The sequence below is a fragment of the Zootoca vivipara genome, chromosome 3 (genome assembly GCF_963506605.1).
Source record: "Zootoca vivipara chromosome 3, rZooViv1.1, whole genome shotgun sequence".
Taxonomy (NCBI): Eukaryota; Metazoa; Chordata; class Lepidosauria; order Squamata; family Lacertidae; genus Zootoca; species Zootoca vivipara.
In genome coordinates this window covers 74,568,103-74,593,609 of record NC_083278.1, presented here as the reverse complement: position 1 = coordinate 74,593,609, position 25,507 = coordinate 74,568,103, and the positions used below count along the sequence as shown (strand labels likewise).

Here is a 25,507-nt window from a genome sequence, read left to right as displayed (position 1 = left end):
GGAATTTTTTTATTTTGTTCTTTTCACAGTTCAGGTTTACTCGAAAGCTAGTCCCAGGCTGTTCAATTGTGGGGAAACCTTTAGCCCTCCAGATCATGTTGAACTGCAACTCCCATCAGCCCCCAGTGCACATGGCCAATGACCAGGAGTGATGGGAAATGTAGTTCAACAACATCTGCAGAGCCCATTGTTCCTTGCTTGGGAGTCACAAGCGGGGGAGAGCGCTGTTGTGCTCCCGCTCTGCTTGCGGGCTTCCTAGAGTGAGAAGAACAGGGCGCCGGGCCTGTTTTGGTTTAATTCAGCATCAGCAACATAGTAATGTTTCCTTATATTCTTACAACACACACACTTAAATGATGCCCTCCTGATATTTTGAACTGCATCTCCCATCCCCTACCAAACTGGCTGGGGCTGGCGGAAGTGCAGAACAGCTGGTGGCCACCAAGTTACGGGGAGGCTGAAGTAAAATGGCGTAAAACAACCGGAAGTTTACGTCCGACTGTTCCTTTGAGCTTCACGCGGCGCTGCGGGGGCGGAAGTGGGAGCGTGTCGAAGGCGAAGATGAAGATGAAGCAGTCCAAGGCGGCCAAGCGGTGAGGAACGTGGCCCGCGTCATGCCCTCTCTCCCCGCCGCCCTGCGGCTCCCAGGCTCCCCTCATTTCGGGTGCTGGGAGCGAATGTTTAGAGGAGTCCTGGGCGCCCGCCGTCGCGGTCCCTTCAGATCCCCTCCTGCCCCGGCGTTTGCCCGCCGACCCTCCAGACCCCGCCTGCGATACTTTTTGCGCGCGTGTAGCTTCTGAAACCTAGATGTGCCGGGGCTCAAGTCACGCCATTCGCCTTAGGATTTCTCCACATGTGGGAATGCCGCTTGCAAGAAGCACGGAGGTGCTCTGCGGATGCTCAGAGTTGCCCTCTTCTTTGTAACGGCTCCTCGCGTCTTGTGGCCGGTGCTGAAAAACATGCCCTTCCCTAACTTGGCACTACTGTATAGGCATGATTCGTGGCCCCAGTCCCCTGCAGAGCCTGTGTCACAGAATGGTATAAGCTAAACAAGCTGTAGCTTAGGGCCCCACTCTCTTGGGCCCCCCAAAAAAATTAAAGGAAAAAACACCTGGATGTACATTTCCAAAATATAAGATAAAAAACAAATGAAATAAAACCTACATACAGCAACAGTGCTCCCTAAAATATAGCTGTTTTGCTCATTTCTATATATAGAGTGCCTACATTCTGCATGTGCAAGTGGCTTTAGATACCTATTAGCTCCATAAATTACCATATAGCATATATTCAACACAAAAACCCAGCAACAATTTGTTGTTGACAAAGGAAAGCTGGACATATAAATGGCCCCATTACCTTAGGGCCTAATCAAACCTACCGTAAATAAATCTGGCCCTGGAAGGCACCCTGAGGGTCATTTAGTCCAACCCCCTGCAATGCAGGATTCCTGCTCACCACCGTCCCAGCATTGGCTCAAACCAACAACCTTCTGGTTAACAGCCAAATGCACTGACCCATTGCACCACAGAAGTTCAATTATGGGAGCAGTTGTGTATCTGTGCAGTAGTTTGCCCCCAAAGTTCTCATAGAAGCAAGATTGGGCTCCAAGATTGACTAAAAGAAACACACACATAAACAGGAGTCTCTCAACATGAACACCTCCTATAGCGTCTGAATGGTTAGCTTGCTCCTTATCAACAAAACATAATATTGCTGTTGGTAGTTGGAACTGTTGTAGCATTTAAGAACATAAGATGAGCCTGCCGGATCAGGCTAGTGGACCTTCTAAGTCCTGCATCCTATTCTGGCAGTGGCTAGCCAGATACTTATCGGAAACCACAAGCAGGCCTTGGGCGGCGGGGGACACAACCCATTGTGCAAGTTTCTAATTGTGTGTGGTGGGGGATTTAAATTGTGGAATTGTGTTACAGCAAGCCCGCAGCTTATGAGGGGGTTACATTCCTGGGGATTGTGCCTAAAGCTAAAATCGCGTATAATCATAAACCCATTGGGTCCAGTAGCAGGTGAGATTGCCAAAATAATTTTCCCTGGATCCCCACCACTTTTTTCTTTTTCTTTTTAGAAATCTTTTTGACGTGTGTAAAGCTGAATGCACACAAGTTCTGCCTTTGTTTTGATTTTTCTGATTTCTATAAATTACCTAAATATAGTTAAATGAAGGAATTTGCCATACTTACTCAGGTTAGTGTGTAGTTTAGAAGGCTTTTAGCCCTTAAAGCTAGAGGAAGTAAAATGCTAAAGCTACACATTAATCTGAGTATGTATGGCAGATATATTGCAAGTGGTCTGACTTGCTATTTTTTAAATAACAAAACTGTAAGAAGTTATTTTGTTATGTGATATGACAGAGATGTGACAGAGCTTTAAGTTCAAGGGGTACCAGACTTGGTACACTAGGGAAGATTTATGCACTTCTGTAGCCTTTCACTCTTGGCAAATATTTTTCTAACATTTATTTATTTCATTTATTAGATTTATATACCGCCCTTCATCATAAGATCTCAGGGCAGATCAGAGAATAAAATAAAGAATAAAAGCAAGTAACTAAGTAAAACAAAATAGCAAAACAATACCCCTCTTCTCACAGACATCTGCAGGACCTGCATGAATCTTTCCTAATATACCAAGACTGGTACCCCTTAAATTTAATATTTGTCACATCACACAACAAAATAACTTAATAAAGTTTTGTTATAAAAATAATTTTGAGACAAGCCATTTGCAGTATTTTTGGAAAGACAGTACTGTATAATTGCACCTCCTCTCAAGTGCGTACCTGAAATTGATTTCTGGCAATGTAAAAGTAATCATACAAGAATCAGAGCTGTCTCCTGTTTGTTTTTCTCCTCCTACATAGTGATTATTTCCTGGCGGTCTATGATTTCTGCATTTTCCTTTAATTGGAAAACTGCTGCGGAAATCATCTTGTAAGATTGAAAGGCAAGGTAGAAACATCTAAGCAGAAGTAGGAAAAACTGCAGGCTATTGCTTGAGATGTGCCATGTGTTTATTTTTCCAGAAGTCCATGGCCCATTGGCTCAGGAAGCAGACATATGTGCAGAGACTTCTCCGTATGTGTACTTACAGCAAATGAAACACTCACATTGTACTAATTCTTCAAAAGTAATGATATGCACAATCTGCTTGTTTGTTTGCATGGATATTATTAGTTTGTTTTACCTGTAGTTTATGCTTTATAGGACAGTACTAAATGGGATCTGATGATCAAATTTATCTCTTTAATAGCAAAGCATGTGAGAAAGATGCTGCCACTGTATCAAAGGAAGATTATGTTGTGGGTCAAGTGGCCAACAGTCTGTTTCAAAATAAACCCTCTGCACGTGACACAGGTTCCCTGGTCCAACTCTTCAGTGCTCCTGAGACTGAAATACAGCCGGTGTATGTTGCTGTGCCAAGAGTAAGCACATATTTTTTCCTATGTAATTCCCAAAATGTGAGTTCAGTTCCCAGTACTGAAGTATGCCGGCATTTGGAATGCTTTACATCCCTTAAATAAGACTGCAAACTGTAGATGTTAACTATTAACAGTTCCATATTTCAACTCCTTAAGAAGGCTGTGAGACTATTGTTTGCATTCATGTTACAGACACTGAAGATGACAGATCATTTTGTTAACATAAGGATGGTCATAGCACCCGTATTTTTCACACTATGTTCTTGTTTAAAACTGTTTATACATCCTTTTTGGTGTTGCGGGTGGGGGAACAAGCAGCTGATAATTTTTTTAAAAAAAGATTATCTGAAACAGCAGCTGTGCCATCATGATAAGTCTTGGGTGCCATAAAATATTTTAATGATTGTTCCTTCGTTGAAAGCTTATGAAACTTAAAGGTGCTCTTAAAATATATTTGTCAGCTGTCATTGGTAATGCTTCATCTTTTTTTTCTGACAGAGGAGAATCAACAGAGTGCTTTGCTACCAACAAGTATTATAGACAGAGCCTCTAAGTTACATTGGGCTTCTGAAAGCAGAATTTTATCCAGATGCCCCCCCCCTCAAATTACCTGATGAAAACCCCCCACCCACCCAATACAATCTTGTTAGTTGTGTGATTACTGATAAAAACAACATAGAATTTTCTTTTAAAAATAAATACATGTGTTTTTCAGTTTTGGTAGAGGCCTGATTAATACTTCACCAGTGTTGCGTGAGAACTGTTTTCACTAAGGCTGGTCCAATGCTGCACAGTTCATGTTTGTCAATAGAAACTGCATTATAAACCCAACTCACCTGCTTCTTGCGGGGCTTCTGTAGTATGGGACTACTAGGCCATGTAGTATCGACTCTGATTATTCAGATGCAGCTTATGAAATGACCTGTGTGTGAAATAAAAAACCTTAAAAAGAGAGTCAATAAGCCCTTTAAACCTGATTCAGTTTAATTCTAATCATCAGTACCTTTTTGAAATTGCTGTTTAAAAATAACTTTCAACGTAACAAAACAAGGTATTATGCTTGAATGCCTTCAGCAATTATCTCCCATTCTAAAATTGCAAACTATTACAAAAACCATCTCAAAAGTATGAGATCCTCAAGATTATTTTATACAGTGGTACCTTGGTACTCGAACGGCTTGACTCCCGAACAAATCACCTCCCGAACCCCGCAAACCTGGAAGTGAGTGTTCCAATTTGCGAACGTTTTTTGGAAGCCAAACATCCGTCGCGGCTTCTGATTGAGTACAAGAAGCTCCTGCAGCCAATAGGAAGCCGCGCCTTGGTTTTTGAACAGTTTCGGGAGTCGAGCGGACTTCTGGAACAGATTAAGTTCAAGAACCAAGGTACCACTGTATCTTAAATCACATGTGAGAAGTTGCTTAAGGTATTTTTTCACATAAAAATACATGAATAAAGGAATGGGGCGGGGGCATCATAAAACTGTACATGTTATCTTATTGCTGTACATGTTATCTTATTGCTGCCCGGTGACCTTGTATTTACACAACCCCGTGTATGACCACGTTCTAACTAATTCTTTAAAATCACTTTTCTAAAAGGAATATAAGAAACGGAAGCTTACGGAAGAAGAAACTGCCACAGAAGTTCAGAGTTTGTCTAGTAAAGGAGAGCCTTTGAAAAAAAAGCTAAAAGCTAAAAAGAAGGATCTCTCTCTTGCAGAGAAAAGAGTAGCAAGCAGGTAAGTGGAAACACTTTAAAACTGATTAAGTTCAGAATAATCTATTAAAGGCAACCACCTGTCCTCACTCCCCTATGGTCTGACTTGAAGACCATTAGTAAATCTTACCAAATTCAATAGCAGTTACTCCCAGGTAGGTGGGGTTAGGATTATGGTCTAAACTGTTTGTTTTAGTTTGCAGCACTTAATATAAACCAAATTTTATCATACTTGTCATTTCTGTTGATTGGTTATCTTCTCTGGGTCCTAGGAATGAGACAGAATTTAGAAATATAGAGCGAATTAAGGCCAATAAATTTTGGGTTTTTTCATTGAGCAGTGTACATTTTATAGAATGGCACTGTTGTAGAAGTAAAGGTGCTATGTCTTAGATTAAAACAATTTGAAGGCCAGCAATGATTAATAGAACAAAACTGTGCATGTTCCTTCAGAATTAAACCTAACGTGAGTTCAGTTGGGCTTACTCTCAGGTAAATATGCACAGAATTGCATTAACTGAGGCTACATAAGCATGTGAAAGCATGTGAAATGTGCACTGACTCCTAGAGTATAAATTGTATCATCTACTCAGAAGCAAGTCCCATTTAGTCGCATTCCGTTCAGTGTGAATTACTCCCTTATAAGTGTGTAAGAATGTAGCTTTCATTTATTTCACACTCAGCCCCACTAAGGTTTGTTGACTGCTTGTTGCTTGAGTGACAGTAATTGCATGTTTTCAATATAGTTGTTGTCAGTCTCTCTAGCAATGTTGTCCGTTCCCCCCACCCCACCCGCTGCTTCCCCAGACAGTGGTTAAGTAGAGATAAAATGTAGATTTTTTTGTGACTATTAAGAAAACACCTGCTAACAAAGTTGTTTTACTTTTTCATGGTTTATCAAGGGAATGTGCTTTGGATGAAGCAGATGAAGAGGAGGAGAAAAAAGAAATACAAATTAAACAAAAACTGAAAAATAAACGTTCTAAATTGGTTTCCCAAAAGCTTTCAGATGAAGATGCTGGACTAAAACAAAAGAAAACACAAGTTAACCTGGCTGAGGAAATGCTAAAGAATAAAAGAACTATTTTTGTGGGCAATTTACCTGTTAGTTGTAAGGCACAGGTAAGTTTGTAATATGTGGGCAGAGGAGTTGTGGTCCCCAGTATAGCAAGTGTTTTCAGGAGTTTGTTGTCCATGCCCCCATTTTTTAATCCTTATAGAAGTTTTAGCGCCGTATATTTTTCTCTGCTTCTTTGACCTAATTGAAGATTATATAATTCAGTTACAGATAAATCAGATTTCCCAGTTCTGTGTTTTCCTACCCCTCCCCCATTTTTTTTAAAAAGATGATATTGTACTTCTTGTCCTTAATACCATGAGCCAGATAAAAGTTGTGTATGGATGAAATATTTGCTGCTTATTATTTTTGCTCACATTTGCTCTGACAAATTGCACCATATGATTGTTTCAATTTAGATGCTGAAGACGTTTTTCAAAGAATATGGGCAAATTGAATCAGTTCGTTTCCGCTCTTTGGTATGTTTTGTTTGGTTGTTGATTTTTATAATATTAGCTGGATTAATCTTCATGGGGAGAGAGTCTCTGGGCAAGAGCAAAATTGTGCTGTTTGTAGGGAAAGTAGTGGCTCCTTCCACTTTTACCCGTGAGCTATTGCTACTTTGTTCTCATACAGCTTCCCTAGCAAAAGGGTTACGGTAGTTTTGTGGCTTGAAATTTGTCATAGTATAAAAGATGCTGGTTTTTCCTTGTTACCTACCTATTGCTTGTTCCAGTCTTAAAAGGCCACAACAGGCAGCTGTGATGGTGCTGCCATTTGGAACTGGAAGAAGTAAAGCTGGAGGAGCAAAGGAGGTGAGGGGGAATATGGCAGGATAGGAACAGAAAAGCATCTTACCCAGTGTAAACCAATTTTGGCTTGGCTTAGCCAAGGCATAATTTCTAGTTAGCACACATCTTGCCAAGTTCTCTATCCATTCTCTTCCAAATGGTGCTGGGCTTTGTAGCTAGCAGGAAGTAGCATCAACATGACCTCAGAAACCCATGTCCTTCCTCCAGCAAGAGATTAGGGAAGGATCTAGTGTGGTGTTGAGTTCATAATGTGATATGATAATGGAACAACACCTACCAACTAATGCACTACTTTTTCCCCTTCCCTTTCCAGATTCCAGCTGAGGCTACTGTATCCAAAAAAATGGCAGCCATAAAGTAAGTTATAATTTTTAATACATCTATATATATATAAATGTAAAAATCGTGAAACTGTGTGTTCCACTTTTCTCCATAACCGCTTGACCGATCGTCCTGAAATTTTGACACAACGATCCAGGCCACTCCCCGAGCATTGTTGGGAACAAAAATCCCTCAAATCACACACCTGGCCAGGTATAGACCTGGTTTTCCACCAAGTCAAACAGCGCCCTCAAGTGGCATTATACCTTCCTCCACCCCCTCCCTTCCTGTGAAATCTAAGCCACACCCACAAACCAAATGACATCATCAACCAAGCAACTGAAACCACCAAGTCGGCCATTATCAGACCCCTAGGCACAGCGAGGGGGTTTCTCTTTATAATTTAGTGGGCGTTGTGTCACATGCGAGGCTCCGGCGGCCATTTTAAGTAAGGGCAGTCGTGCCCCTTTTAACCTAAGCTTTACGGTATATACTACAAGTGATTGTAAGCCTCTGTGTCTTTTTTTAAAAAACAACAACCATGCACTTTCTCTTCCCAGTTTAAATCCTCAGATATTTGCAGTGGCCAGCCCCACCCCTTTTAAAATCCCCTACCTTCCCCATGCCACTTCCTGGGTTTTTTATGGAACTGAACAACTTGGGTGCTTCAGAACGCGCCTTCTGTTGCCAGGCCCAGGCCAGGTAGATAATGTGGCCCTGTTTTTCATTTTACTGATTGTGAATATGCTGACCAAGGCCACCTTTGGATTCAGAGGCCCGTGCCAAGTGGCCCATATGACTCCCTCCTTCTGTCTGGGCCTGTCTGTTGCTACGGGGCTGTGGGGCTTCGCTATTTGACCTCCCCCCCCCGTCGGGATTCTTTAAGTAGTTCTCTGGTTCCCAGGGTGCAGCATCACCCCCGATCCTTAATCTAAATATATAGAAATATATAGAAACGATGCATGTGCAGGGGCCAATGTATGGAGATACAGGGGGGAGGGGACAACAGAGGGCTCAGACAAAAGTAAATACTGGGAAATGGAACACAGAAACTGACAGCTCCTTCTCCAAGGGTGGGGGCCAATGTAGGAAGATTGGGTAGGGGCCAACACTCCCCAGGGACAACAGAGGGCTCAGATAAAAGTGCATGCTGGGAAATAGAACCTAGAAGCTGACAGTTCCTTCTCCAAGGGTGGGGGCCAAGTATGGAGATACATGGGGGAGGGGCCAACCCCCCCCCCCGGGACAACAGAAGGAAGGGTATCCTACCGAAACAAAGGGATGAGCCGGGGTGGAGGGAGGAGGGGCAGGATATGTCATGGATTGGGACAGGGTGGGGGGGATCACAGGAAAGAACCACAGCAATGCGTGGCCGGGTCAGCTAGTTTTTTTATAAAATGTGTTTAATTTTTAGGAAAGGGAAACTGTACACGTTTTCATTTAATATTATCTTTTTTCTCTTTAGCAGTTAAATTTTGTTAATTGTTATTTTCAAAAATAAATACATTCAGTAAGTTTGCTAAAGATCAGGGGTTCTTTCTACTGTTCTGGAACAAATTGGGAACTGATGTTATTCTGCCATTCATTGTGTTGGTTGGTGTAAATGGTAGAGCAATGAGTAGTACTTTGTGCTATAGGTGTGGCATAATAAAACCATGCCCAGCTTCCTACTTGGAAAAGGTAGAAACTATTTTCTAGCCACTTCCTTACTATTGCTGATTGATTTCAACATCCATTGTGCCAAACTAGTGCATTTTTTAGCCAAATGAAGACTCCTTAAGATGCTTCCCAACGGGGCAGGAAGGGGCCCTGTCTCTCTTATTCCAGCAAAATTGTCTTGCATTTTTGTACTGATGAAAAAATATCAAGAGAGACTGATCCTGTGTATTCTGGATCAAGAACGTATACAACTAGACAGTTCCTTAAAAAGTTTGCTAAGTGCCATTGAATTCAGTAGAATTTGTGTCTTAGCAAACATGCTGAGGGTTGTGCAATATGTTCTAAAGCAGTGGTAGAGAATCTTTGGCTCTTCAAATGTTGGACTCAAATTCAAAGGATGATGGGAGTTGTAGTTCAACTACAACTGGAGGGCCACAGTTTCCCTACCCCTGTTCTAAAGCCATCCATTCAGCTTGCAAACGTACATATATAATTTGTAATTAAATGTATAGTAAACTTCATTTTTTCCCCCTTCAGGCGAATGGTGCATCCTAATATGAAGTACATTAATGCTTACGTCGTTTTCAAGGAGGAATGTGGAGCCAATAACGCCTTAAAATGGTATTATTATTTTTTTTAAAAAAGAATACTTGATGCTGGATTTTATAAAGTATTACAACATGCATTTAATTAAATAAATCTTAACAAAAGACATATCCTAAATTGTAAATACCTTTTCTGAAATAACACACTGTGCAAACTAGGAAGGTAGCTGACTGTTTTTTTCTGATTATTTTTTCCTGTTATGGCCTTAATAGTAATGGAGCAGAATTTACCAGTGGGTTCCACATAAGAGTTGACCTTGCTTCAAAATCTGCATGTGTAAGTAATTCAATTGCTTTTGGAAGAAACCCCCCTCCCCCTCAGCTGCTTCCTCAACAGTCTGATTCAATTCTCCTTCTCCACTTGTTTTACAGCACGATAACAAAAGATCTATTTTTGTGGGAAATCTCCCTTATGGTAAGTGTTAGGTGAAATTTTACACTCTTTTCAAATCTATGTAGAATTCTCTTGCAGAAAAATGACAGTTTCAGGAACCCTTATGAAATATGTTTTTTTTTGTAGCTTTTGCAGACTATAAAAGATTTACACTGCATCAGGAAAGCTCTTAATGTAAATGTATACTCATTTTTAAAAGCTGCTTTCAGATATATCAATAATAATTTGTTTTGCCACAAACAGCAAGATGATGTTCATGATGTATTGTTACAGCTTAACAGAAATATATATATTGTATTGCAACTGTTCACATTAAAGTAGTTGCTGGTAGTAAAAAGTCCTACATTTAAATTTTAAATGAAAATATTTTGAATTTTTGCCACATACCTAAAACTCTTTATGTTTTAACACCAGCATACTTTTTTTTTAAAAAAAATGTTTGCTTACAGAAATTGATGATGATACAGTAAGAGACTATTTCTCTGAATGTGGAAATGTAATCAGTGTACGAATTGTGAGAGATCGGAGCACAGGCATTGGCAAAGGTTTTGGTTACGTTCTGTTTGAGGTATGTCAACAGCTATTCAGTATTTGTGATGACAGAAACTTAACATTGTATTAACACTTAACACTTGCTGTGATTGAAGGGTAGCTGATCATATGCTCAGCTGTTAGCAACATTGTAACATTAAAACTGTAATGGCAGCCACAATGATGCACCTTCTAAAGAGTTGATAGAAATTGCTGCCAACTCCACAGAGGGTGACATCATAGCTAGACACCTCTAGAACTGAATGGTGCAGCATTGGGGAGCTGAGTTCTGGACTGCAGGTCATCATCCGTGACAACTGCCTGTGCTGACTGGAGATTTTGAGAGTTGAAGTCCAAAGCCCCACAGGTTCCCAATCCCTGGCATAGGGAAGGCACCCGTTATCATGCAGTAACTTCTGCAAAATTGAAAACACAGTTCAAAGCAAGCAGTCTCACACAACATGATTCCTGAGTTTTGCTGAGTATCATCTCTCCGCTCAGAAATATCTATAACTGTGAATTTGTAGCCAAGCAAATAGAATTGTTCTCATCAGAACTAAAAGCTCTGTCCTCATCATCTCTTACTCAGAAGCAAGTCCTACTGAATTCAGTGGTCTTACTTCCAAGTAAGTGGGGTTAAGATTGCAGACTGAGACAACAACTAAAGTAAAGATGGTGTCTTTACTCTTGTCTCACTTCTAATACCTTCACAGAGTCAGGTTTTTTTCAACACACTCCCAAGCTGATGTGCCGGGCCATCTGTATTTAATTTTTCAGTGAAATGTACATGTGTGTCTGTGGGGGTGGGGGGGATTAAAGGAAGGAAGTTGAAGTAGGAAACCTTGTTTGCAGCACAGACTTGCTCACAGTTGATGTGTTTGTAAGCAGGAAAATTTGCATACTCATGCTCCAAATAATAGTTGAATGCAAAATAAGAAAATTGTAGGCAGTTGGATAGCTTTCCAGTGGCTATGTTACCGGTACTGTGCATTTTGGGTAGACCTGTATTTGCCTAGTTTTAAAGTGGATGTGCTGGCATGGTTTTTTTTATAAAAAAAACCCTTTTTTAATTTAGGTGCTTTAAATATTTTTGTTTTATTGTTTATTGATTATGTTGTAAAGTGTTTATTTTTTTGTCAATTTTTCTGAAAGGAAAATAAATATTAGTTACCAAGATGTAAGATGAATGCCTAATTTTAGATGTTGCCCTTTATTTTCCTTAAAGACTACAGATTCTGTACACCTTGCACTGAAGCTAAACAACTCTGAACTGAAAGGAAGAAAGCTACGAGTGCAACACTGTGTTCAAAAAGAAAAAGCTCCACAGAAGAGTTTAGTCAAGAATGTAAAGAGCCCTGTTGGACTGAAGTATTCAAAGTCTCCTTCACTGAAAAATGCAAAAGGATTATCGAGTAACTCTTTTGCTGGTGAAAAAGTAACCCCAATGACAAAGAGCAAAAAAACCAAGTCAAAACACATAATGAAGAAAAAACCGAGAAAATCCATTTGAAATAGTTACACTGCAAGTTTTGAATTGTATTTTTTAATAAAATTTATTTCATAGTCTTTGGGGAGTTCTGCATATTCTGTCTCCAGAGTTTGAGTTTAGAAATTAAGCTGGATTAATTCATAATATTAACAACAGAAGTCACACTAAGGAAGTTCAACCCATCTCCACTCACTATGTAGTGATTTGGGGTCTAAAAGGAAAAGAAACTATCTACTCCAGTAAAGTTTACTTAGAAGATTTGCTAACCACAAGAATTTGATCATTTACAAACCTGTTTTTACTAGTGATTGTCCAAACCTTCAGCAGTACACTGGTACCTCGGTTTACAACCACAATTGGTTCCGGAGGTCTGTACTTAAACCGAAGCGTACTTAACCTGAAGTGAACTTTCCCATTGAAAGCAATGGAAAGTGGATTAATTCGTTCCAGACGATGAAAAACACCCCCTAAAACAGCAACTTGAACATGAATTTTACTGTCTTAATGAGGCCATTGATCCATAAAATGAAGGCAATAATCAATGTACTGTACTATGAAATAATTAAGACAGTATTGTAGATGAATTTTTTTAAAAAAAATTCTTACCTGGGCTGATGATAGTCATTGTTTGAATGGGGGCTCAGGGTCCTCTTCCACAATCACTTCTCTCCTGCCATTCTGCAGCTGCCCAGAGTGTCCACGACTGGGCGGCAGCTACGGAAGCGCTCCCATGGCTCCGCGAAGGCCAGGAGCAAAGACCTGGCCTCCGCGAAGGCATCAGAGCGTCGTAGGCCTCGGAAACCTTGTTTTACTTACTTCCGGGTTACGATTGTTCGTAAACAGAAAATTCGTAAACCGAGGTGTTTGTAAACCGAGGTTCCACTGTATACTGTTGCACACCACCCCAATCTCCGAGCAGTGTAAGATTTCAGGGGTTCCAGGCGCTTACCTAGGGTTTGTGTTTCCATAGGAATGAGTTACAGTGGAGACTAAGGCAGCGTTTCTCAACCGCTGTTCCGCGGCACACTACTGTGCCGCGAGACGCTGGCTGGTGTGCCGCGACGTGCGGTGACGAGAAGGGCGATTGTCGCCCGCAATGCACCAGGGTGCCGGGCTGCCAGGGGCGCCGAGCCGCTGCGCCCGCGGCAGTCGTCCGGCGCCCGCGGCAGTTGCGCCCGAGCCGTGCGGCGCCTGAGGCGCCCGTCATCACAGCAGCGCTGTGTGGGAGGGGGCAGGGGCTGACGCTGACGCTCCCGACGTTCGGGAGTCCTTTGCGCATGCGCAAAGCGCAGCTGTGGACTCCGGCGGTTTCTCCCAAACGTCGGTAGTCGTCCGGCGCCCTCCAGACGGTCGCGAGGCGCCCGCCGGAGTCCGCGCTGTGTGGGAGGGGGCAGGGCTGACGCTCTCATGGTCTCCCGACTCTGCCAGCCAGGTCTCCTCCCGAGGTTGGCAGCCCGGCGCAGCTCACGGGGCGCCCAGAGGCCGTCAAGGCAGGTGCTCGGCTCCCGCCGGCGGCCCTTCTCCCGCCATGGCTGCCGCCGCGCACCCAGCTGGGCTCCAAGCAGGCGGCCGCGGGGCGGGTGTGTCGCTGGGTCCGCTCCTCCTCCTCCTTCAGCGGGGCTCTGAACTCCGTGTAGGTGTGTTTAAACTTTTATTGATGAAAAGTAAACTCTTCAGCAGGGACCCAGGTGTCGCTGTGGTTAAACCACTGAGCCTAGGGCTTGCTGATCAGAAGGTCAGCGGTTCGAATCCCTGTGACGGGGTGAGCTCCTGTTGCTTGGTCCCAGCTCCTGCCAACCTAGCAGTTCGAAAGCATGTCAAAATGCAAGTAGATAAATAGGAACCGCTACAGCGGGAAGGTAAACGGCGTTTCCATGTGCTGCTCTGGTTGCCAGAAGCGGCTTTGTCATGCTGGCCACATGACCTGGAAGCTATACGCCGGCTCCCTCGGCCAATAATGCGAGATGAGCGCACAACCCCAGAGTCGGTCACGACTGGACCTATGGTCAGGGGTCCCTTTACCTTTACCTTTATAAACTCTTCAGCATAAGTCTGTCATGATATTAACACATATTTTCATTTTAGGCAGGCTAAATCATTTCGATTAATGACACAGCACTTCCTGTCGAGAATCCCAGCAAAACAATTTTGCATAGGTGTACGCCACACATTTCATTAAAGTGCACATCCAGGGAATCCCCCCCCAAAAAAAACCCCATTTATTGAGTACAAAATCATAAAAGGACATCATTTTTATTCATCAAACTAATGAAACAAAAGCTTCACTATTTCTTTTAAATTAACAACCAAACTTTAAAAATACAATCTTAAGTGAGACACAAATTACTATCTTTTTGGCAAGTGTTTCTTACAGTCATAATTATATAGTCAATATAGGGCGGCACAGAGTTAAATTTTTTAACTTTTTTAATGGTGGTGTGCCTCGAGATTTTTTTCACGGAACAAGTGTGCCTTGGCCCAAAAAAGGTTGAGAAACACTGGACTAAGGTGTATTCATGATATATGGTCTGTTTACACATATATACCACGAGCCTACAATGGAGGGGTTCACAGCATTAACACCCCAAGAGAGTCTTGCTTCTCCCATAGCTGCAGCCTTGGATTCCAGCAGTGTTGTGTCTCTGGCTTCCCAGCCTGTTGCTTCTAGCTCAAGGCAATCCATCACCCTCAAGGCCTTTTTGGGTGGCATTTGGCAACATTTGATGCCCACCACCACCTCCAGGATGGAGAGGACCCACCTATTTGTCCTCTGGTGCTGAGTCACTTCTTTTGTTACCTTAAAGACCCATATTTAGAGGGCCATTATCACACCAGGAAGCGAGCTTGGCTATTCCAGGAATTTGAATCCTTCCTTAGATTTTAGCCCTTGCTGGATCCAATAATTATAAGGGTCTCTGCATATAGCCTACTTCCACCCACCAAAACTTACCGGTATAACAGTACTTTTAAGCTGAAATTCACCACGTTATCAAATAGCTTCTCCATGTCCAAGTTTAAATGTTCCTGCTTCTGATGATTTTTTTAAAAAAATATTTCCCATATTTGAACCAATTGATGAAAATACTTTTTAAGAGAATGCATTTTACTTCATTCCTGTATTTCAGACTTGCAACTGTTCCTGTTGTATTGTTATCTTTGCAGCGGGTATCCCAAAAAGGTCCAGGAGAAATTTGGCCATGCTAATCATGGATTATTGTGGGTTGTGTAACAGAACAGACATATTTGATAGACTTGGTTTATGAACCCAACTGACTCCCAGGTTGCCACCAGAGCTGGCTGAGACATCATGTAAACAATTTATTTGTGATTTTGGTCAGTTCAGTGACAGGTTATAGGGGAAATGAATAACAAAATTTAAGACGCATTTGTCTAATGTAGGTAAACTTTGATTAAACCATCTGTTTCTTTGACGATCACCTGCTTGACTTCTAATCTAGTACAGGAAACTACTGGGGAATTCTCTGTACCAACTATCAAACATATTACATGGAAACTGCAGCAGTGATGATCCCACAATATTTGCTACCGTAGTACTGTATCCTAGCAGTTTTATGGTTGCAACGTAATAGCCTCTGCGGCGGTTAAACGCAACGAGCCCGCGGCACCCTTACGTAGAGGTTAGCCTGGGACACGCTTAGAGTAAACGGACTCTCGGGGACACTAAACAGACGTGACTCATTCAACATAGTTCAAGGGGGCGGGGGGGGGGAAGGAAGAGTCCCGCGTGAACCCACAACGCATGCGCCGCGCTCTCGCGGAAACAACGCGCGCGTGCGCAGTGCCGCTAGGAAACGGCTCGATTTCCTGCCCATGCGCTCGGCCCGCGGTCGCTGACTGATGACGCGCTCCGCCTGCCGAAGAGAGCGTGTGTAGAGGAGCCGCGGTGGGCGGGGTCTTCCTCTTCTGCTCGCTCCAAGGTGCCTGTGAAGTACGAGGCGGGCTCGGCGGGCAGGATGATGGGGGGAAAGAGCAGCGCCATCGCCGCGGGCCTCTGCGGGGCTCTCTTCATCGGCTACTGCATCTACTTCGACCGCAAGAGGAGGAGCGACCCCAACTTCAAGAACCGGCTGCGGGAACGTGAGTCGCGCTCTCTCTCTCGGCCGCCCTCCTCCTCGTGCAGCCGCCGGGCTTCCCCACCCCACTTGTAGCCGGCCCTGGATCGCCCCTCTGACCTGCCCCCCCTCCCCGTCCCCCGCTCGATTGGCGGCTGGGCCTGTGAGGGTGGCCCTCCGGGGAAGCCCCGCTGGCTCCTCGCCCGCTTCCGAGGCTGCGATTCCTTCCGCGGCGCGATGGAGGAGGGTCCTTGCTCGCCATTAGCGGGTGCGGGGATTTTGCGGTGGCCCCGAGGACAAAGCAAAACCAGGCCTCCCAACTGGGCATGCCTCTGTCGTGGGCGGTCTTATTCCACTTGCTCCCTTGCATCGCCAGGCTCGCCTTCATTTCAAAGGTCACAAGGTGCATATGTTTGGATGAGGATCGCTTCACACACTGTTATGACCCACCTAGTGTGTGTTTTTTGCTGGATGCACGCAGAAATCGTGTGTGTGTGTGTAGCAAACACATGCTCCCTGCTGCATGAATCCTACTGGAGTTTGGGATGGGCTGTAGCATTCTGCGGTGGATATGCATGGTGATGTATATCGTGTTTCCTGCCACGTGTTTTGAGAAGGGTCCCTGGGAGTGCAGAAGCTTGTTGCATTTTTGATACTTTGTTTTGCACAGGTTTCCAAAAAACTTAAGTATCTTAATCAAGCTGTTGAGATTTTTCCCCCTGCATGGAAAAATGACCAAAGCCCACCTAGGTTTTTTTTGTCCCATGTTCATCCCTCCCATGCTGTGATTGGGTTTGTCACCTTCCAAGTACAGTACAGTACAGTATTGCAAAGTGAACACATGCAGCCTTTTCTGCTCATGTAGACTTCCCATGTGATTTAGAATCCTAGAGAGTTCAAAGTCCCCTAGTACACAAGTACCCCCTGAAAGATGATGAAGCCTCTAAGGACCCCGGATGGAGGAAGTGGACTCACAGGGAGTGGGGAAAGAATTTTGTAAAGTTAACCTGACTTATTAGGTACTTGCTATACTGTTACGCATTCTCAAACCCTCCTGGTACTGTTGCTGTTATAACTTCCAGGATAAGGATGGATGCAAGAGAAAAATGTAGAGTTATCCAAAATGCAGAATGTTCTCTCATACTTCTGCATTATTTCACCTCTTCAATAAAAAACTCATATTCTTTAATGTGATCGTTCTTTCTTAAAACACACGCTCACAGAAAGTGCCAAATTGTAAAACATGTTCTCAGAATTGAGCTGGTAGCTTTTCTGTGTGTGCTGAAATTTTTTCAGGGATTTATACAGACATTGTAAATATTTTGTGCTTTGTCTTCCTTTCTTGAGAACATTGTCTTCCAGTACGGTTTGCAGTAGAGCATGATAATACAATAGGAAGCAGTTAACTTGTTTCTGGGTGATGGGGCAGTCAAGTGATGTTGGGAGATGTGATATGTTAACTGTTTCTCTGTAGCTGTCCAGTATTCCTGCCATTCTGTCGCTATTCTTATAGGGCATGTGACAAATTGAGGCAGAATAGCTCCCCCACCCCAGAAGTGTGCTTCAAGGCAACATTGTATTTAATTATGCCACTAGGTGGTAGGGCTTCTCACAGTTATGAAAATGTTACCTCCACTCCCTGGTAGCAGTGGTCCTGCTGCTGTATAGGGCCTGCAGTGATATCCTAGGAAGTATGTTTCCAGGCAGTATAAAATGTAATTTTGCATAAGTTCTTATAAATAATTGCTCTATATACAGGCCTTTGTAGATGGTTGCTTGTCCAAATATGGACCCCTAGCTATATTATGTTTTATTTCTAGATGATATTTTGAAATGTCCAAGTGTTGTTCTCCCCCCCCCAGTCAATTTGGAGTGCAAATAGTATTGTGATTCAAAGATCTATATATCCTTTTTTTCCAGTAGATTACCTAAATATAGAAACTGAAAATGTGTGGTGTGTTTAATTCATAGGACGGAAGAAGCAGAAACTCGCCAAAGAAAGAGCAGGACTTTCAAAGGTATTGATACCTTGTTGACTTGAGTTCAGTTTTAGTTGTGGTACATTATACAGGGTGTACAGAATTAATTTCAAATTGGATTTTGGCTTGAAAGCACACATAAGCCTGCTCCATTCCACCCCATTTTGGGGCCACTTCTGGGTTGGCAGCGACAAGCGTGTGCATGATTGTGCGTTAATCGGACACGTAAAATGGTTGTTGTCTGTACTAACAACTGTTTTGATCTATGTTAGCCAACTTGAATCCAGATAATTTCCTGCACCACTCACCGAAAGTGTATTTTGTGTTTTCTGGCAGTCCCCCTTGCTCCCCAAATCATAGGCAATTCAGGAGAATTGCTGACCCTCAGAAGACTGCTTTTTTGAGGGGGGAGTGTTGAGGGGCTGGGGACCCCTTCCATGGATATATTCTAAATTAATTGTTTCCATGGAAAGAAGTTTCACAGAGTGTGGCTCAGTTCTGTAGCAAATGCTGATATGGAGGTGATCTCAGGAGTTCAGGCATTTTGCCAATGCTTAAAAACCTAACTTAAAAAAAACCCTACTAGAATGCTCTTAAGTACTGTATTTAAAAGCATATGTGAGGAACAGGTTGTTGTGACTTATAAATGGCTGATTGCATAAATATCATTGTTACAGTTGCCTGATCTAAAAGATGCTGAAGCTGTTCAAAAGTTCTTCCTTGAAGAGATACAGCTGGGCGAGGAACTACTAGCACAAGGTTGTTGAAATTTCTACAAATGTGGGGGAATGGGGGAGTAAAAGATATTACCGTTCAAATAATGTTAATTTTTGAAATGGGACATAATGGGGAACAATAATTAACTGAGGGCTTCCTGGTTTGTATGCATGTGAAGTGGCTATGTGCAAGGCAGTGAGATTTGTTTATATCTCAGCTTAAGAAGCCTAGATATCATCATCCGGATGCAGCCATTGTTTAACATGATAGCATATCTTAACTGTCATGTTATATAAATCTAATACAGTGGAACTTCTACTTACGTTCACCTCCAGTTACGTATCCTTCGGGATACGTGTGCGGCAAACCCAGAAGTATTTTTCCGGGTTTCGCCCTGTGCACATGTGCAGAAGTGGTTCCTCTGGTTGCGGAAACCTCAGGATCCGACTGGAACTCCGTAATGGATCCCATCCGCAACTGTACAGATTTAGTACCCTATCCAGACTGGGAATCACCAATGTACTGGCCAGATGTGTGAACTGCAACTCGTGCAAGCCCCAGCCAGCACAGCCAGTAGTCAGGGATGATGGGCATTGGAGTCAGTAACATCTGGAACTGCATTGCCACATTGGTTACCCTGATCCAGGCTGCCAAAGACCAGTCATATTTAAAATTGCTTTCTTAAAAGTCAGAAATTTCCTACCATGATTACATTATCATCACAACCACCCTATCTTAAAAAGATGACATAATAAATGATAAAAAATCTACCTGGGAATTTTCTGGTTGTAGTGTCCATTCCAGTACTCAGTGAAATGGTGTCAAGTTGGGCGTTTCTGCCTTTCTCAAAGTCTCAAGTCAATAATGTATTTTGTTATCCATCGGCAAATGGAGGTTTGCTGTCTTCCATTTACTTGAAAATTTTATTCTAGTTGTAATGAGTATCTTGAGAATGCCTTCTCAGTTTTTGGATGCTAAGCTATCCATACAACCCAAATATAGTCTCAAGGGTAGTTAGGAATTATTTCTATTTCTACTTAAAAATGGCACCTGGGAATAAAGTGTTGGTAAATTGATTTAAATTCCTTTGGATATACTGTACAGTAAGATTTGCTATTAACTGAAGATGAGTGACAAATGAAGCCTGAAAGTGCAAAGCTAATGGTTGTCCTTTTTTCTGGCGACAAATCATAAACTGATTGTTTAATCAGTTTTGCTTTGAGATAAAACATAAGCCCTCTTCAGCTTTTCAGAGGTTACATGAGGAACTAAAGCATGGAAGGGTTGCTTCCCACTCCTAACAGCCCCATCCCTTTATGGATTGATGCCGGAATTCTGAAGGGGTGCCTTTCTAAGTGTGTTTAGCTAGAATCCTCCTGAAGACCACGGTAGAATCATGGTAGGATTCTAAGTATGTCATTGTCTAGGCAAACAGACAAAGAATCCCTCTTCAGACCTTGCCATTGAATGTGAGAAGGTTCAGGGTGCAGTCAAGAAGGCTATTGGAGATTGAGCTGGTGTGCTCTGCTCCCTATACTTTATTTAGTTCATTTGTTCTAAATAGTCCATTTGTTCCATTGATGCTTCCAAACCTACTTTGAAGGTGAAATTTAGGGCATGCAATTTAAAGCCAATTTAATATGCTTCATATTTTACAGGAGACTATGAAAAGGGTGTTGATCACTTGACGAATGCCATTGCTGTGTGTGGACAACCGCAGCAGTTACTACAAGTTCTGCAGCAGACACTTCCGCCACCAGTGTTCCAGATGCTTCTCACTAAACTCCCCACAATTAGCCAGGTATGAAAAGCTGTTTTTTGCACTCCTTTTCGTACTTTGAAATAGGAGTAGTCACAATCAACATTATTTGCCTCTTCCTGTGCATGTTTGTTCCCGTTGATTTTTAACAGGGTTGTTGCTCCCAAGAAAGTGTGCTCAGGATTGCAACTTTACAAATTGATTTTGGTGGTTTTGCTGATACTGAGACAAGTGTCTAATTCATCACATTGGTAGACTTGGCTTTAAAATTAGGGAGGTATTCTAACTGGAATTGAGCAAGTGGTGGCTCTGTTTTGTTTCATTTAGTGCAAATACATCCCATTTTCAACTCTAGTCCTCAAGGCAGCTCAGAAGATACAATGGACACTTAAAACAAAACAGCTCCACTTGAGCAGGAACTAGCATCCCACAAGGCAATTGGTGTTAAAAGGCCCTGGGGATCAGTCGAGTGGGAACAGAAGCAGGAACCTGGTGGTGTTTTTGCCTGTCTCATATTATGGCACGATTCTGACTTCTCAAGCAGCTCATGCAAGCAGCTTTTCTGGCACTTGTGCCTACTGCCTGCTTGCTTGCTGTCCTTGAGACCAAGGACTGCTTGTCAGAACAACTGCAGCTCTCAAACCCCATAACATTCATTCCTACTATATGCAGCTACTCTAAGTTATATCCAGAAGTGTGTTTCTGTTAACTCTTTTGATGCTTCTGTGAATGGAAGGAGGCGGCAGTTTGTATTCTATCCTGCCTTTTTTCCATTATGAAATCCAAGATGGCACACATGTGGTTCCCAGGCAGTCTCCTATCCAGTCACTGACCAGACACAGACCTGCTTAGCTTCAGCAAGTTAGTGGCCTCATTTTGCCTTCAGGCCATCTCCTGGGCAGCGTGGAAGGTGGTTGCAGAGAGGGGTGGGGGAATTAGTTGCCTCCTGCTTTCCATTCACAGAAGCTTTCATTGAATCAGTGAGCCTTCTGTGAGTGGAACAACGCAATTTGATGCAACCCTGTTGAAAGGGTTGAAGCAGATTTCCAATGTGCAAGAGCAATTATTTGCTTCCCTTTAATAAGAAGGGTTTACTATGTCTGAACAAACTCACATATAACTCAGAATTAAAGGGAAAAGATGATCTAGCAGTTTTATATATTCCTAGCTCCCAAGATGTCCTCCGATAATGTGTTCTGTGAAAGGCCACTTTTGAGGATTGTCTGTAAACTTCATTTGGTTCATGATGCAGCCGTCCACCCAGCTCCCAAATCCTAAATGACTGGGGTTCAGAGCTTGCCCTTAACTTCATGTCCCATCATATCTGACCATTTGCGATTCTGGCTGGGGCTGATGACAGTTTTAGTCCAACTTCCTGGAGGAAGTGAATGGAAGGAGGCGGCAGTTTGTATTCTATCCTGCCTTTTTTCCATTATGAAATCCAAGATGGCACACATGTGGTTCCCAGGCAGTCTCCTATCCAGTCACTGACCAGACACAGACCTGCTTAGCTTCAGCAAGTTAGTGGCCTCATTTTGCCTTCAGGCCATCTCCTGGGCAGCGTGGAAGGTGGTTGCAGAGAGGGGTGGGGGAATTAGTTGCCTCCTGCTTTCCATTCACAGAAGCTTTCATTGAATCAGTGAGCCTTCTGTGAGTGGAACAACGCAATTTGATGCAACCCTGTTGAAAGGGTTGAAGCAGATTTCCAATGTGCAAGAGCAATTATTTGCTTCCCTTTAATAAGAAGGGTTTACTATGTCTGAACAAACTCACATATAACTCAGAATTAAAGGGAAAAGATGATCTAGCAGTTTTATATATTCCTAGCTCCCAAGATGTCCTCCGATAATGTGTTCTGTGAAAGGCCACTTTTGAGGATTGTCTGTAAACTTCATTTGGTTCATGATGCAGCCGTCCACCCAGCTCCCAAATCCTAAATGACTGGGGTTCAGAGCTTGCCCTTAACTTCATGTCCCATCATATCTGACCATTTGCGATTCTGGCTGGGGCTGATGACAGTTTTAGTCCAACTTCCTGGAGGCCACGATGTTTGTTACCCCTGTTCTGTGGTACAGTCATGCTTTAATTGTCAGTGCCACCTGATAAAGGGCAGAGTGGCATTTGTGATGGATTCCTCACTATAGAACTTTCCCTATACCATTTTGGCAACCTCATCTGTTCAGGAGGTTAGTTCAAACCATATTGTTCATGTGAGCATGTCTGGAAGTATGAATTGGACAAGATATTCCTGAAAGAGAGGAGTTCCAAAAGTGTTTGCAGCACCACGAGGAGCAGTAAAAACCCTTATTTGCGCATGAGTTCCTTTGTTGGAGACCACTGGGTTACATTAGAAGCCATGTAAGCAGGCTTCCACTTTCTTCCCCATGCCCCCAACCTACTCTGGAGGGTCTCCCAACATTCTTGATCATATTTTAGGTAGCACTTCGTTGCAGAGGACAGGAAGTGGACTCCTATAGCATGGCTGGATGTTCCTTCCACTGGCAAATGGACACCTTTGGATTTCACCCACAGCCTGTTGCTCGTCAGACATTTCTGACAGATCTAAAACTTGAGTTAAACACAAACAAAAACAAATCAGACCTGGGCTTTTTAAGACCTTGCAGCTGCAATTAGAATTTGGAAAATGGGCCACACTATAGCTGCTAAAGGGCTATTTCAGTGTTTTCATTCTGGCTTAACATAAGAGACCTGCATAACCAAGATTTCTTGGTATTTCTTTCATTTAGTTAATTTCAAACCAACTAAATAAAGTGGAGTAAAATATTAACAGCAGTAATAGATGAAAGTTTAATTACTGGATCGCAGGTGCCTCAAGTTTGGTTGATGTTCGCTTGGCCAAATATTGCACAATTTCATTTTTATAAATACTGTATTTTGATTAGCAAGCTTATTAGATCCTTGCTGCACTTGCTGTTTACCTGCTGTTTTCTTACTAATGTTGATTTTCACAGAAGAGGGAGAATCTAAATTTAATTTTGCAGGTTGCAACTCATTCTGTAATTCACCCGACGAGTCTTATTACTCTAAGATGGTTCAAATATTTTCTTTTACAGAGAATTGTAAGTGCACAGTGCTTGGCTGAAGATGATGTGGAATGAGAAATTTCAGCTGGAAAAACAAGTATTTCCTTAGCCCAAAATATGAGCATCACTTGGGGGGGAGGGAGGGGAGAGCAGGGTAAAGGAGTAAGCATAGAACTCATGAACTGTATACCACATTTGAACCGACCAAAGTTAATTTTAACTTTGAGTGGGTTGGTTTGGCTGGACTTTATTTATTATCTAGTGCAAAGTGTATTTTGATAAATTCATTTTATAAATACACCATGTTGAGTTATCATTCATGTCATTTATTACCGATACGGTTGCAGCATTGTACATATAAAAGATGTATTACTACAACATGAAAAAACCCTGTGCTCATTTTTGAAAAACCCAAAGCTAAGGCATTAAAAGACTTACCTACCCTCCCATGTGTATGTGTGCTCATTCAAATGTCAAAGGGATTGTGACAAATTTCAGCATGTTCTGTACAGTGCCCGGGACTATTATTTTTCAGATAGCTCTTATTAACTTTATTTTGTCTTTGGTTCTTTGGCTCTAATGGACCTACAAGGAACCTTATACCAAGTAAAATAACAAAACAAAACAATAATTTAAAAATGACTCCTAAATCATTTTAAATGCAGTTTTACTGTAATCAATCTCGAAAAATATACCGGTAACTGAGAAGAAAAATGTATTACAGTGGTACCAAGGTTTACGAACACCTCGGGTTACGAACTTTCGGTTTACGAACAATCGAAACCCGAAAGTAAGTAACCCGAGGTGTCTGAGGCCTATGGAGGCCTCCACGGAGGCATCAGAGCGTCCACGACTGGGACGCAGTCACGGAAGCGCTCCGATGCCTTCATGGAGGCAAACTGCGCGGAAAGGAGCCTTTCTTCCCCGATACAAGTGCCCTGCACTGCGGCCGCGTCTCATTCAAGGCGGCTGAGAACAGCGCTGGAAACCCAGGGTGTGTGTGTGTGTGTTTCCCCTCAGAAGCTCTTACCTCGCGCATAGAAAAGGGCTCCCAGCAGCAGCAGCAACAGCAGCTGTGGAGGAGGAGGCAGGCAGACGCTCCCGAGCCGCTTCATGGTGGAGACCCCTGCTGCAGCTCCCGCAGCCCCTGCACAACACAGCCTCTGCCCTGATCGGCGAGTGGCTTGGCGAGTCGTTTCGCTGCATGATGGTGGCAGTGCCTGCGGCTCTCCATCCCTCTCTCTCCGCGGTGCTGGCCGGGCGACCTTCCTCCTCCTCAGAGCGGCCACCGCCAGATGCCAGGACTGGCCGGGGTGGTTTGCGGTGCGTCTAGCTCTGGTTAGAGCGTCGGCGGCTGCTGCTTCTCTCGACCCCGTGCCGATGTCTCTCTCCACCCTGCAGGGGTGCAACGGTGAAGGCCCGGCTTCACTTCTCTTGACCCCTCCGCGAGGCCGGGCCTTCGCCGTCGCGCTCCTGCGACGCCTCTCCACCTTTGCCGTTGCGTTCCTGGAGGTCATGCCGCCCAGGAACGCGATGGCGAAGGTGGAGAGACGTCGCAGGAGCGTGACGGCGAAGGCCCAGCCTCACGGAGGGGTCGAGATTTTTTTAATATTGTTTGCCAGGATGGACAACTTTGCTGTATTTTTTTTTAAGTGACAGAATTACACACTGAACAATTTTGTTCTCCAGGAAATGTCCAGACCATGTAGTCAACAGTATGTACTTGTTTCCCTGCAGAATTCTTTATCATTGATTTAACCCAGCTGTGTCCATACATATTTCCTTAATGAAATATTTTCCTGCTTATTTAACATTACTTAACATTAGCCGGCCAAATAAAATACATATACTGGGTTGCATCCAAAGCAGCAGTTGCCCAAGGGAAAATTTCCCATCCCCTCTCTCCACT

At 43.2% G+C, this 25,507-nt stretch overlaps 2 protein-coding genes and 1 non-coding gene across 3 annotated transcripts; all 3 read left to right on the top strand.

Annotated features, from left to right (window-relative positions):
* Positions 1-493: 493 nt before the first annotated feature.
* On the top strand, positions 494-12,103 carry RBM34 (RNA binding motif protein 34). The gene is made up of 11 exons (XM_035108419.2): positions 494-593; positions 3,271-3,442; positions 5,041-5,180; positions 6,061-6,280; positions 6,635-6,694; positions 7,341-7,384; positions 9,545-9,628; positions 9,826-9,889; positions 9,985-10,027; positions 10,456-10,574; positions 11,763-12,103. Exons 1-11 carry the CDS (start codon positions 562-564, stop codon positions 12,045-12,047), a joined length of 1,263 nt encoding a protein of 420 aa, XP_034964310.2. The 5' UTR covers positions 494-561; the 3' UTR covers positions 12,048-12,103.
* A 3,803-nt stretch (positions 12,104-15,906) lies between these two features.
* Positions 15,907-24,042, top strand: TOMM20 (translocase of outer mitochondrial membrane 20). The gene is made up of 5 exons (XM_035108420.2): positions 15,907-16,124; positions 18,071-18,117; positions 18,756-18,837; positions 20,454-20,596; positions 23,629-24,042. Exons 1-5 carry the CDS (start codon positions 16,001-16,003, stop codon positions 23,671-23,673), a joined length of 441 nt encoding a protein of 146 aa, XP_034964311.1. The 5' UTR covers positions 15,907-16,000; the 3' UTR covers positions 23,674-24,042.
* LOC118083291 (small nucleolar RNA SNORA14) lies at positions 17,136-17,276 on the top strand. Its single transcript, XR_004692367.1, has one exon. It is a non-coding gene; the product is annotated as a small nucleolar RNA SNORA14 (small nucleolar RNA).
* Positions 24,043-25,507: the final 1,465 nt, after the last annotated feature.